Here is a 15250-nt window from a genome sequence, read left to right on the forward strand (position 1 = left end):
ATGGATGGCCATCCGGATCGATAAGTAATGCCAGGAATTATTATACAATGTGCCATTACAACAACAAGAAGGCTTGAAAGGATTTTTAGTGTTGACTTTCACTGCTGTTGAATTATGGTCAGAAACAAACATTTTCCAGACGCCCTGACAGAACCTTGAGTAAAATTATATTGATATCGTTGAAACTATTCCATAAGGTGTCATTCCTCTAAAGGGGGGTTAGTTGGGTTTTTGTTTGTGACCTGAACCGTGTGGAAACTTGGAGCAAATAAACGGACATAACAATCATGTTTTGGCATCATAATGAATAGAGCACACAAATCTCAATGAAATAGCACTTCATATCAGGTTCAGAAACAGACATTAATTTTCAAAAAATTTGAATTGATTCTCATTCAGTTTCTACTGTACCCCCAAAACTTGGCCCATTTCTGGATTTTACTCACTTGCTATGTGACAGGTCTGCTTGAGAAGCAGGACATGCTCCATTTTTGTGTTTTTTAATGTTATTTCATATGACAAGTGTTTGAGATTTGTTATAACGTATTTTGATTTCGTTTACCTAGAACTTGACTTTTTATGAGCAACTAGCTTACCCTACCGGTGCACCTAGTCCAGACTTCCAGTTTTATTTTAATTTCAGTATGACATATCAGTTTAAAAATAATTATGTGAAATTTCGTAACTTGCATTTTATTGATTCATTGTAACACTGCACAAAATGAAACAAAATGAAGCACATAAATGGAAAACTCGTAATGGTTTTGCGCTACCGTCAGCATCAGTGTCATCGTCCAAAAAAACTTGGTTTTTATTCAATTACTACTTGAGTTAAAGTAAATGGTATTCTATACCAATGTTCTGCAAGCTCCCATACATCAAACATGGTTTGATTTTGAGATATTAGGTGCCAATCAGGAGCTTAAATGGTTTTATAAACATGCTCACCCAGTGCAATGAAATGGTGTTTACTTTCTTTTGATACGTTCTGGTCTTTTCAATGTAATGCATAGAACCACTATTGTTTTGCAAAACCAAAAAAAAAAAAAAAAGAGATAAGAAATTATTAACGTTTTGATTAATGTATGGGAAGAATGGTGTCACCTTGTCTATTTCCATGTAAGAATCAGACACACATAAAATAATTTCGGAACTAGTTTATACATACGAAACACCCTTTTAAAAAAGAAGTGGTGAGCTAGAGTGAAGATATTTAATTTATGAGCGGTTACATAGGAATGCAAATTTGCGAAAGAAACATTACAGTACCTATAAGTCAATTTTACAATAGACGCATTTTTCATCGACGGGGGTCAGCAGGCAGTAAAAAGTGTATATAAGTTGTTCCTTATTAATGCGCATTGATTAATTTCTACTCTTTTTCTGGCGTAGAACGAGTTTGATTCGTTAATAAGTCTGAAGTTAAACAAACATGTATGGCAGTGTGAACAACACTTCTCATATGGAAATAAGTGAGTCTTAAATTATATATGTTTATTATATCAAATATTGCCTGTTATTAGTAATTGATCATCAGTTTTCCACTGTGATAATGATTCGCAAGCAAAAATTAGTGAAAAATTTCATATCAAACGCGTCAATTTGCATTTATTTTGTGCTTGTTTAGCATAACTTGCAGTTTATTTGTGTGCGTTTTATTATTCTAAATTATAATTGTTAGTTTAAAAAAAATACTCATCCTAAGTTCAGACTTGACAACTAGGCTAAATTTGTAATTATTAATCTGCAATTTGCAATTTCCATTTATTGGTACTTCAAAATTAAATATGATCAAGATTAGCATTAAACAAATATTAACAGATGTGGTGAGATTGACCTGTTTTCCTTTGAACATGGTCATTTTCAACTGACAGCATAGAGTGGAAAATTAGACATGCCAGTAAGAAATATGTATTTTCTTTATGTCGCTAATACAGCGTGCTGTGGTAGTATTTCTTTAATAAAGAAAATAATTGCTGCCAGAGATGGTTTGACAGTAGACGCGTGCCAATATAAATTCTTTCTGATCATTATTTACAAAGATGAAGTGTTCTTTAATTAGAGGCCAGAATCTGCAGACGACAAACCGGACACTGCAGAGGACACGTGGTCATGCGCCAGATGTGCATCTTCTGTCTTATCTCTGCATCTTATTTATAGTCAGAGGTCAGAGTTAAGGTCAATCAAAACTTACAGGAAGTTAGAATGGCTGCACTATTGATGACCCGAACCAACATCTGTCTCGTTTTGTCCTCTTGTCACTCTTAGATTATAAACGCACCATAAATATTTCCAATTTAAACTATGCATGTGCATTTTAATGATCCATTTAATAGCCACTTGCGAATGAAAAAAGATACGCGTTTGAAGTTTCGATCCTCTAAAAGAATTTTATTTGCATTATTCATTATATTATATTCGTTTTTTTTCTTTGCGTATGGGATGTTCCAATTACAAACATGTGTGCTTTGTAATATAACAAGCATGATAACTAATATCTAACCTAATAAGAATGTAAATATCTTCGTTTTCAAAAAGTATTCATTAAATACATTGTGTCAAACAATTTGAAAATTTAAAGTTTTTTTTAAATAAGTAATGTAGCAAAACGTTAGCAATTTTAATTGATGAACTCCATAAGTATCATGCAAAAAGAATAATTTTGAGTTTTTTTTAAATATATTCCGGACCTGACCGAACTTGTTTTCATTAAAAAAATATATAAACAAATATACAATAGACAATTTGTGGGCAATTATGTTTGTATATGAGAGAAAGGGTTTATTGTTTACTTTAAAAACTCTGGCTTTTCGATTAAAAATATATATGTGAAATAGTAGAAATAACAGATCATGTTGTTTTAATATTTAATATGAAATGTTTTATCAAAATTATGATTGTCTTTCATAATGATGTAATAATGGTGTAATAGCAAATACAATGCAGAGAAATGAAGTAAATTGACATAATTAGACATTTCCACATAAGAGAAGTATGCAACAACTAAACAACCATGCACTTGCTAATTGCAATTCAATTAGATACTTATGAAATAAAATGCTTGTGTATATGCAGTACTTTAATAGCAAGATCATACAATAAAATTTACTGTAATCGAAACAAGAACATTACAAGTAAGAGTAAGTAGTTGAAAGGCTTGCAATTTTAATAAGTATTTTCACAGAACCAATTAAGAGAAAACATTTTAAATACAAAAACAATCCAATGAGATGATCAAACTGTGTTTTCTTTTTATTTAATATTCCTTAAAAATCCATGTATGATATCACGAGTAAATAAAAATGATAAAACTTAATTTTGTTGATTACATTCGTTATTTAATTATATGGCATGATGATCCATTTAAATTTGTACGAAGATTTCTGTACTGCATTAATCCAGATGACCTAGCATTAAAAGAGAAATTTATCACTGACCTGGACATTCTACATTCGACCATGTTTAATATAATCTTGTTCGTTATTTGTACTGATTGCTTGTTTGCTAACTCCTTATAAAACACTCATTTTATTCAATATTTAGTTCCTTAAAATTCACATAATTTATTATTACAGGAGGTCAATCGTCAATCAGCATACATGTAATTTTCTTTTTTTTTTTGTCTGTCGTATTTCATCGGAACTTTAGGAAAAGCAAACAGATAATTTATTCGAGAACATCTAATCCATAAAAATAGATAATTGCAGACTATCTCATTTTTAAGTCTAACTGGTTAAGTTATGGGTGAAAGAAAGACAACCCATCTTTGAAATACAAACTTTAGGAAAGCTCACAAGGAACAGCAATAAATAATATTTCAGGATATATTGTGATAGGACTGTAGTCAAAAATCAGGAAAAAAAGCTAAAATCATAATTTTATAGTTTATTAGATTATGATTGATAAACGAGTTGAACAGTCTTATTTCTTAAAGATTTAATATCTTCCCACATTCAACAAACACAAACGTGTAAGATAAAGTTACATAACATTAGTTTATCAATATGTATTTTAAATGTACATAGATAGCACCGATTTATAGCACTCAACAATCTCATGACGAATACGTAACACATGCTTGAAGTATGTGAACTTACGTTCGGGGCAAATCACAAAGTTATTGACATAAATTGTAATAAAATGAATATAGTGCAATGACATGTTTTCAGAAACCTTTACAAACATATAAGGAGTAGTAAAACACACTTTTATTAAATTAAGAAAAGTTATATACTTTTTATTGATACAACATGTAAAATAACAAATGAATAAACCATATTAGACAAGATATGAAGACGATATGAAGAAAAAATCGTGTAACATAAACGAAATATAAATAAACTCCACAGTAAAACGAACAACCACAACAAACCGAGGTGAACACACATACGCTCTGGAACGTCGGCAGGCTCCTGCTTCTTACAATGCACCGTCGTACTCGTATTGTTCGATGTACGTCATGCCTAATGAATCAGGAAGAAAATTAAATGTATTAAAGGTAGAGGTTGCTTATTTTATTGGAAACACTTTTAAATGAAAGTTAATCGTGTTGGGCATATACTTTACTGTAACTCCTTCGTCGATCTCTAATAGTGTGCCAAGATATGAAGCTACCAGCTCAGAGTAGTGTTCTTTATTTCAATTTTTAGTTGGATGCGAGGTAAAATAAAAACCTATGAAAAAAAACAATGATAGATTATCATGCAGAGGAAACTAAGGTCTAAGAACTTGGCTAAGTGCAGTAATTTTTCACCAGACATGTTAAGTTTTCCTCATCAGAGAAAAAAAACAACAAATTTGCGAGTCAAGCGAAAGAGTAAAATTAGTTTATACCTACAGTCTACCGACAAAAACGTGTCCACAAGACAGAGAAAATGTTGTCGATAAAAAAAGTCTTACTCTTTGACAGCATCTTCTTCTGTGTGTTTAATAATAAGAAAATATCAAAAAATTACCCGTTATTTATAAGGTTACAGACCACCAATTCAACCAATGAGCATTTGGAACGTACGCAAAAATAGTCCTACGCAGAAATTACCCCTGTTTCTCATAGTGCTGTGAAAAAAGTTCTCATCTTATTTAAAAAATTTAAACAGTTTCTGAAAGGAAAAACATTTCTGTACATTTTATAGGCGCATTTTGCTTCTTGTGATGTGAAGCCTAATCTCCATAATGATTTTTAAATATACCCCTATCTTGTGAAAACACTGGGATTTCCCATGCTATTTATAGACCCTTCACTTCCGGTGACCAGTACTGCACTGCAAGTCTGCTAACCCCACATGCCATTCTGAGGATTGTGAGCTGACATATGTAGAATCATGCTGATATATAGTCCTCTGCAGGTTAAAGTTAAGGTAAAGTCCAGAGAAGTCATTGAATATTGTGAAATTAGCATAGAAGCCTATGGAAAGTGGAATTAGTGGTTTTTAGCCTTAAGAAGAAGCCATGGCAAAATGAAAAGTTTCTTGAAATAGCTTTAAACTACTTGAAGATCTTGTTAACTTTGCCATGAGAGGAATACACTACAAAAATCCTTCAAAATATGCATTTTTTTTAAGTTATAGGTCTAAATTATGGAAAATTGGTCTTTTTGGCTGATTTTTATGTCCTATCTTGTAAAAAGTGTAGAAAATTGAGTAAAAATATCAAATATTAAACTTTGAGGGCTATATTTACCTAAATATGGTGGTAATAAGCACTTGAAATCAAGTTTTGTGTAGATTTGAGCAAAAAGTAGGTTAGAAATGAGGAAAAACTCACTTTCATTACTGCGGTTAAGGCCATATCAGCATTCCCCTATGGCAACATGGAAAATCCATTATTGAGTACTTTTTTTGCTTTAGGTGCCCTTTACTGGTCATGTTTTAATGTGAAAACACTGTATTTACAAATTTAAAGCCAAATATATCGCCTTTTGTGAAAATTTAAAGATTTAGGATTTTTGACATGTGATCAAGAAAAAGGGGGAGGCATGTCAGAAATAAATTTTTAAAAATAGACCAATTTTTCAGAAAATGATTACTTTTAAAACTATTTCTTCATTAATACTGTTAAAAAACAAGTTGTGATTGATATTTTTTATTTGAAAAGTCAGAAAAAGTTCTTTGCAAATATTTAATGCATTTAAGTATGGTAGAATATTGTCACTTTTTTGCTCGCACAACTTGGTTACCCTATATTTGAAAATCAAATATTTAAAAAAAAGTGCTTGTCACATTTCACTGAAACTTTGCAAATGCATTCAGTATGCGTGTAGGAAGATACCTGTATAGTTAATTATTTTTTCTAAGACAAAAAGTGACTCTTTAGGTTACAGACCACCAATTCAACCAATGAGCATTTGGAACGTACGCAAAAATAGTCCTACGCAGAAATTACCCCTGTTCCTCATAGTGCTGTGAAAAAAGTTCTCATCTTATTTAAAAAATTTAAACAGTTTCTGAAAGGAAAAACATTTCTGTACATTTTATAGGTGCATTTTGCTTCTTGTGATGTGAAGCCTAATCTCCATAATGATTTTTAAATATACCCCTATCTTGTGAAAACACTGGGATTTCCCATGCTATTTATAGACCCTTCACTTCCGGTGACCAGTACTGCACTGCAAGTCTGCTAACCCCACATGCCATTCTGAGGATTGTGAGCTGACATATGTAGAATCATGCTGATATATAGTCCTCTGCAGGTTAAAGTTAAGGTAAAGTCCAGAGAAGCCATTGAATATTGTGAAATTAGCATAGAAGCCTATGGAAAGTGGAATTAGTGGTTTTTAGCCTTAAGAAGAAGCCATGGCAAAATGAAAAGTTTCTTGAAATAGCTTTAAACTACTTGAAGATCTTGTTAACTTTGCCATGAGAGGAATACACTACAAAAATCCTTCAAAATATGCATTTTTTTTAAGTTATAGGTCTAAATTATGGAAAATTGGTCTTTTTGGCTGATTTTTATGTCCTATCTTGTAAAAAGTGTAGAAAATTGAGTAAAAATATCAAATATTAAACTTTGAGGGCTATATTTACCTAAATATGGTGGTAATAAGCACTTGAAATCAAGTTTTGTGTAGATTTGAGCAAAAAGTAGGTTAGAAATGAGGAAAAACTCACTTTCATTACTGCGGTTAAGGCCATATCAGCATTCCCCTATGGCAACATGGAAAATCCATTATTGAGTACTTTTTTTGCTTTAGGTGCCCTTTACTGGTCATGTTTTAATGTGAAAACACTGTATTTACAAATTTAAAGCCAAATATATCGCCTTTTGTGAAAATTTAAAGATTTAGGATTTTTGACATGTGATCAAGAAAAAGGGGGAGGCATGTCAGAAATAAATTTTTAAAAATAGACCAATTTTTCAGAAAATGATTACTTTTAAAACTATTTCTTCATTAATACTGTTAAAAAACAAGTTGTGATTGATATTTTTTATTTGAAAAGTCAGAAAAAGTTCTTTGCAAATATTTAATGCATTTAAGTATGGTAGAATATTGTCACTTTTTTGCTCGCACAACTTGGTTACCCTATATTTGAAAATCAAATATTTAAAAAAGTGCTTGTCACATTTCACTGAAACTTTGCAAATGCATTCAGTATGTGTGTAGGAAGATACCTGTATAGTTAATTATTTTTTCTAAGACAAAAAGTGACTCTTTAGGTTACAGACCACCAATTCAACCAATGAGCATTTGGAACGTACGCAAAAATAGTCCTACGCAGAAATTACCCCTGTTCCTCATAGTGCTGTGAAAAAAGTTCTCATCTTATTTAAAAAATTTAAACAGTTTCTGAAAGGAAAAACATTTCTGTACATTTTATAGGTGCATTTTGCTTCTTGTGATGTGAAGCCTAATCTCCATAATGATTTTTAAATATACCCCTATCTTGTGAAAACACTGGGATTTCCCATGCTATTTATAGACCCTTCACTTCCGGTGACCAGTACTGCACTGCAAGTCTGCTAACCCCACATGCCATTCTGAGGATTGTGAGCTGACATATGTAGAATCATGCTGATATATAGTCCTCTGCAGGCTAAAGTTAAGGTAAAGTCCAGAGAAGCCATTGAATATTGTGAAATTAGCTTAGAAGCCTATGGAAAGTGGAATTAGTGGTTTTTAGCCTTAAATATCATAAACAGATCTTTTGATGTTTGAAAATCCGCATAGAATTATTATCATTACGTGAAAGAGTAATCAAGGGAACCAAGGTTATAGCGGTGATCAAAAGATAATCCAGGGAGAAAGACCCGACATGGAAAACAGACATGCACAACAAAGAACATACAGTAACTAAAATCATACATACAAAGTAACAAAAGCAAATGAGCTACTCGGACTCCACTAAAAACTGGGAGCATGGACCAGGTGCACCGGTAGGGTAAGCGTCCTCTGCTTTTCTAGAAACACCCGCATGAAAACATGTATTAAGACTGAAGACCCCCTTTGACAAATGTAAAACTTGAACTGGATGTGAGATAACCAAATCTAGGATTATATAGTGATACGATATCATCTGAAGCTGAAATGATAGGACTGTGACAAGTTATACGACATTTTTATACGTTTTTGCTATTCGGAGAAATCCAAAATACAAACTTTTATATAAAATAGATAATTATCATAAGACAAAACAATGAAATAACATATCTTTTATTGCTTTAAAAAAGCTATCGTCAATGCATAGGATGTTAAAAACAATAGATAGATTATAATTTTGACCATCAATACTTTGATTATTTCTAAAAATAAAAAAAACAAATTAAAAGATTCAACAAGACCGTAGTGAACTACTACTGATAATCGAGTCATTAAATCATAAAGTATCAATTGTCATTACTGGAGATGATACTTTCGTCTTTAGAGATAAAGATAGAGGAAATTGGTGCAAGAATTGTATATGGATAGAAAATTATACGTGTTCAAAATAGTTGTGTTATTTGATGAAGAAAGACAACATAATTTCAAGACTATATGTCTAAATACACAAAGCCGATATATGGATAAATCACGTAAATGCGAGACTCTATCGCAAGTTTTTGCAGATTCTAACCAAATTCGAATATCGTGATTTATGCCAGAACCGTGCATTTGCAACCAATTATTGACCAAAACGTTTCACACTTGAAAGCAAAAATGTTTGTAACCAAAATGTTTGTAATCGTGGCAACTCGAAATCAATATTACATTTTCGACATCAGAAAAAGTATAAAGAACCTCTCACACGTATACATTTATGAACGTTATAGGAAACAATTCAATTTGATCTGTACATGTGTGATTGGTTGGTTCTCTTTGAGCGAATCAAGTTATTTTGTATAATTTTGTTTGGTACTGTGACGTCATTAACGTCGATCAGTCCGTACAACGTGATTTAAATAATCCCAAACAAAGTAATGTTTTGAAAACGAATAAAACTTCCGCAAACCATGTTATGTTTCGTATTTCTCGTTCAAAAATAAGAAGCATTACTAAACTTATTATTCTACTTTCAATAAAGTGCATCTTTTGATACGGCCAAAGGTATTAAGGCAAAAATGTTATAATATAACTACTGAAAATGATACCATAATAATTGCATGTACATGTATTAATACACATTAAAATTGATAATAGTTCATGACTAACAGATACGTCTGTGTATGTGTCAAGTAACCATCGCTTTAATTAAATAAAGTTATCGTCCGGGTTGATAACAACCCTATGCAGGTTAGGAAATATTTTTATACTTTTTAAGGTACAATTTATATTATAATCACTGGGTCAACTAAACGTGTATATGCAAGTTTTTGAAGGTTTTAAGGTATCCTGTACTACATTTATAAACTCAGGTTTGTAAAATGGGACTATATGGATACCTTTTGGGTTAGACCAGGTGTTTATTAAGGTAAGTATTTTCTGCCTGCCTGTATGAAAACAATTTTCATTTCTATTTATCTTTGTCAATAAGGGTTGCATGGTATATGTGAATATGTATGTTCTACTATTATATAATTAATAAGGTAACTTTATTTAGACTACGCAGATTAATCTGTGTAATTGTTAATTTAAATAATTTGAAATTTTGGAACCTGATCATGTTCTATTATGTATGATTACGTTTTCCTCTGGATTAATTCTTATTTATTTTTGGTTTTTTTTTACAATGATTCTGCTTTTGGTTTATAGTAACCGAAAAAGTAATTTCTCATCACGGTGCAAAGTCATCCATACACAGGTTTTAAGTAAACTTATCCCTTTCATGAAATATTTTAGTATCAGCAGGGTATTGACAAAGGGTGTCACATTATCCATTCATACATGTATATGCATTTTATATCCTATTTTACACATAATTCGGATTGTAAATCAAACCCATTCTTTCCTGATAAAACTTAAGTTTTGATTTATTCATTTGTCGTCGGCGTAGCGTTCAACGGCAAAATGTAGAAATTCCACTAAAATTAAACTTGTTTCTTGAATGGAGAGGACATCTAAACGATTAGATATCTTTGTAATACCTAATTCTTATTGTAGTATTATCGATTCGACTAAGGAACGTAGCGCTTATCTAAGTTCAATATAACTGTCCAGATAGTTTCAAATATCGAAGAGGTTTTTATCAGTCAATTTTGTTTACTTTGTGACTCTTTATTATTTTATTGTTGCAAGAGGAAGAAGTAAGTTGTGAAAATGATAAATGGATAACTTAACAGTCACGTAAAGTATGTCAATGTACAACAAACAAGATTTCATGATGGTAAGTAATGTTATACTTTTCATATTTTAGTTCCAATTGGATCCATCTTATTAAAGTCTTTCAGCAGAAGTAAAAATTAAAGGAAAACTTCAGCGGTCACGGTAGAATGTATATCTTATTTGATTTTATAAACACTAATGGTGGATGAATTAGCAACCGAAGAAGTCAAATGTTAAGTTAATTTAAAATTAATTCTTGGACACCCTTTTACACAAATAATACCGGTGAGGACAAAAGAATTATCAGTCCTATAAATAATAGGAATTGCAATGTATATTCATTGCGTAAAGTCTTTACCACGAGAATTTTCAACAGAAAAGATCAAAAACTGCATGGAGTTCTTTAGTAGAAATACCGATGTTTCATTCATATATGAAATATATTTCTGTATGATTGATTGTTGGGGTTTAACGCCCGAGCAGCAATATTTCAGCTATATTAAGGCGATGAACATGAAATGGATGATAAAATGAACATGAAATGATGATGAAATGAAAAATGGGATGAGACACGAGGATAATAGGGTCGACAAATTTTGATTGCCACTAGAAAAAGGGAGGGATGGGTAGGTTCGGGCAATTTAGCCTCCTGTGGCGGAGCGCAAAGGTGCCTACTCCTGTCGAATACCACAGGATTCGTTAACGTGCGAGGAATGTGGCATCCTTCCCAACACGGTGCACCACTATGGTTTGGGGTCAGGTTTTCCATATTATAGCCTGACAAACCCAGCATGTAACACGCCAGGGGTGCCCCATTCCACCGCCTGGGGCACACAACCCAGTTGCTCTGTGGGAAGGGCGCCTAGCCCCAGGCTAGGTTTCTGGACACTATTTAGTTGCCTTTTACGACAAACTTAGCGCTGCTGTAGGCCTATTCTTTTGACACTCGGATCTGCACCGGCTGACATTAGGATTATTGAAATGTCTTATCATCTAGAAAGTTTTGAAGATAGAGGAAAAATAGGAAAGTTGTTCATTTTGGTCCATTCAGAGCAATGATTTTAACAAGAAACTGTGTAATACTGCATTCAACATAGAATTATACATGCATATGTAATTACTTTGTAGAAATTTTCAAATCGATCATTTAATCAATAAAAAGTACCCTCGTATAATATGCGGTTAAAAATAAGACAAAAGCAGTTATTAGAAAACATTGGGAACTCTGGCACTTCAAAGGCAATATATTTTATTAGGAGTTGACAAAATTATAGAGAAATGACCATATTTTTTATATAATTCTTCGAGTTAAAGATGGGAAATCATTCATTATTCTGTTCCGTTAGATTTAGTTGAAAGTAACTATCTTCCCTTTTTTTAAATTTGACAATCCACTCAGGAAAATCAGCGAAACTAAAAAACGACACCGAGGATGGACGCAAAAAGAGATTGTGAAAACTATTAACCGACATTGTATGAGAAATGAAGAAAAATCTAAAATTTCGAGTTAACAGTTAAAAAATGTACAGAGTAAATGCGTGCTGTTTCAATCATCAATAATTTGTGTAAGGAAATTAGTTCGTCAAACATAGTTTTCCATACCATACTCATTCGTTTTCTCGCTGCATCCAGCCACCCAACGTCGGTAGTAAAAGATATAAGCTTAAGTCAACATATAATGTTAGGATCACATAATTTAAAAAAAATATATAATGTTTCGTTTTTAAAGTACGTGTATAAAATAAAGCATTACCAGAGATTTGTTCAGGCAAAAGAGTAAATTTACATGGTTTTGCGTTCTTGTACTATTTATTTGAGATAACATTTATAACTACCTTATATTTTAATGGCTCAAACTAAGCAGACAACTCAGGACGTCAAACAGATTTTTCTCATATCCTTTGTCAAAGACTTTATGTTTTTATGGCTAAGTAAGCATGTAATAAATAATTTTTATCACTACTTGTCGATATTCGATCACACATAAGACGTGCCAAATACATTGACTACGTTGGTATTTATAAAAGACAACCACGCAAAGCTATTTTTTAGATAGATTCGTAATCTAAACGATGTACGCGTTACCTTGACAAACATTTACTACTTCCTTCTTTGAAAAACACAAAAACACATTACAAATTGTTTTCAAAACTGGAACGAATTCTATGTCTAGAGGAGGTCTTAGATCGTGAAAAAGGAGGTTTTATATCGTGAAAAAGCGTCTTTATAATGTTTTTTTTTTTTCAAAATGTAAAGCAGTTGTTGAGATCAAGTGGTGTGTTTTAGTGTTTTGTTCCATGTTTGCTTACTCTACCGGTGAACCTGGTCCATGCTCCCAGTTTTTAGTGGAGTCCGAGTTGCACATTTGCTTTTGTTACTTTGTATGTATGGTTTTAGTTACTCTATGTTCTTTGTTGTGTATGTCTGTTTTCCATGTCTGGTCTTTGTCCCTGAATTACATTCTTTTAATTACCGCTATGACCTTGGTTCCCTTGATTACTCTTTAATAAGTTCAATTTATCTCTTTTTATTTCGTGCTTTTCTGCTCATGATTACTGCTTTCCGTTGTTACCTTTAATATGTGTATAACAAGAATTAATATGGTATGGACTATATGCATTAAATGCACAACTTTAATCAATTCTTGTGTAATAGTATTAGATAAAAAAATCGATACATTTTACCAATGTGCAGATAATGTTCATGTAAGCTATATATGAAGTTATCACGTACTTCCTTTTTTAGACTTATTTTTTATTTGAGCACCTGTTATAAATACCACTTCTCTACTGTAGTTGATAAAATCTATTGATTTGTTCTTTACTTTCAATACATAACTTTTGTTTTAAGTTTTAACAAAGTTTAATATTAATAAAGACCCTTGTAAAAAGTACAAAAAAGCTAATAGAAATATATTTTTTTCTGTATCAAAAAATACACATACATTTAACTGATAGTCCTGAAATTTGAAAGTTTTGCTTTTTTCAAAAACTAATAGAAGTTTGAAACTATTTTACAATTATAGTTTATTGTGCATGGGTGACAAACATCTGTTGCACTTTCGTTTTCTGAATTTCAACAAGTATTCATTACTCTGTTAGAAAGTAGAGTACTATAAATATGAATGTATTATATTTCTTGAAAAAAATGTATCAACAATATTTCCTGAATATATATATCAACATATATCAATATACATCAATGTGTTGTGTGAATTTTATCTCGTACAATGTTTAGTAAGGTCATCTTACTTTACGGTCGTCTACAATTCTGTTATTAATAAAAGATCATAAAGATAGGAAAACATAAAGTGGATGACTAACGGCCAAGGAACAAAATTTAGGCGAAAACTGACAAAGTGAGGCGCTAATTCCGAATTACCAAATGAAAGTGTTCCACTTGTAGCAGTAGAACATAGTTCCTTTGCGCTCCTCTACAAAGAACCAAGAGTAGGACCTGCACTTGCGCAAATTTACACTTTCTTAAATTTGCTTATAATTATTTCCTTAAAAAACCTGTTTGAAGGCTCTATAGATTCAATACTGGTACCAGTAATGAACCGGTCGCTATGATGTACAAGAGCAAGCCTCACTCAATAAAACCTTCCCCTATCTCGTAGTACCACAAGATAAAAGATAGCAATGTGGTGTAACAAACCACGAACCTTTTTGGGGTCCCAACTCCCATTTTATCTTGTCAATTCTAACCTGTACGCCCGAGCAACAATATATCAGCTATATTCAGACGATGAACATGAAATGGATGATAAAAAGAAAAAGTATGGGACACAAGGATAATGGGGTCGACAAATTTTGATTGCCACTAGAAAAAAAGGGGATGGGTAAGGTCGGGCAATTTAGCCTCCTGTGGTGGAGCGCAAAGGTTCCTACTCTTATCGAATACCACAGCAGGGTTCTTAAACGTGCGAGGAACGTGACATCTTTCCAAACACGGTGCACCACTATGGTTTGCGGTCAGGTTTTCCGTATTATAGCCTGACAACCCCCGGCTAGGTTTCTGAGCACTATTTAGTCGCCTTTTACCACAAGCTTAGCGCTGCTGCAGGCCTATTCTTTTGACACCCGGGCCTGAATAAAATGAGAGATCTGACGTGTTCACTATTTTGGATGATTAGACAGGCTTCTGCAAAGGCAATACGAATTCGTCTCTACAATGTAGTATTACACATCATTTTCTTGTTCTTTGGAGACGTTGTCATCCTGAAAAAAAATATCTGGCATTTACGTACATAAAGCAACATTTGACCCCCAAGAAGTACACTAGTTCGAGTCTATTGACCTGCTATGTACAGTTTCTCCTTTTTAAAATTTTACCAACACCCAAATATTAAAAAGTATCTCAAAACATGACAATCAGCATACAATCTCTTGCTTTAGTCTAGATTTTTCACAACATACTACCAAGGGTCTTAATTCCAGAAGCACGACTTTTGTCTGAAAATATAACATTGTGCCACTGACCTTTACCTCATCATTAAATCCAGCCTTTCCTCTGCCTATTTACTAAAAGACATGCCTTCTATTAAAACATCTTTACCATGACCATAATAGCATATAT

At 32.4% G+C, this 15250-nt stretch overlaps 1 protein-coding gene across 2 annotated transcripts in view; it reads left to right on the forward strand.

Moving 5' to 3' along the window:
- Positions 1-9740: 9740 nt before the first annotated feature.
- LOC148614534 (uncharacterized) overlaps positions 9741-15250 on the forward strand; it is a 41838-nt gene continuing 36328 nt past the window's right edge. Inside the window, exons 1-2 of one of the 2 annotated variants that reach the window (XM_088588682.1) lie at positions 9741-9881; positions 10646-10733. In XM_088588682.1, the coding sequence (XP_088444808.1) occupies positions 10701-10733 (33 nt within the window). In that variant the 5' untranslated portion in view covers positions 9741-9881; positions 10646-10700. Of the gene's footprint in view, positions 9882-10645; positions 10734-10823; positions 10842-15250 lie in introns of those variants that run through there. The other variant, XM_088588683.1, reaches the window with a different exon arrangement.

Source organism: Perna viridis, chromosome 6 (assembly GCF_037379345.1).
Source record: "Perna viridis isolate PV_CMFRI_1.1 ecotype Kerala chromosome 6, ASM3737934v1, whole genome shotgun sequence".
In the NCBI taxonomy this organism is placed as follows: domain Eukaryota; kingdom Metazoa; phylum Mollusca; class Bivalvia; order Mytilida; family Mytilidae; genus Perna; species Perna viridis.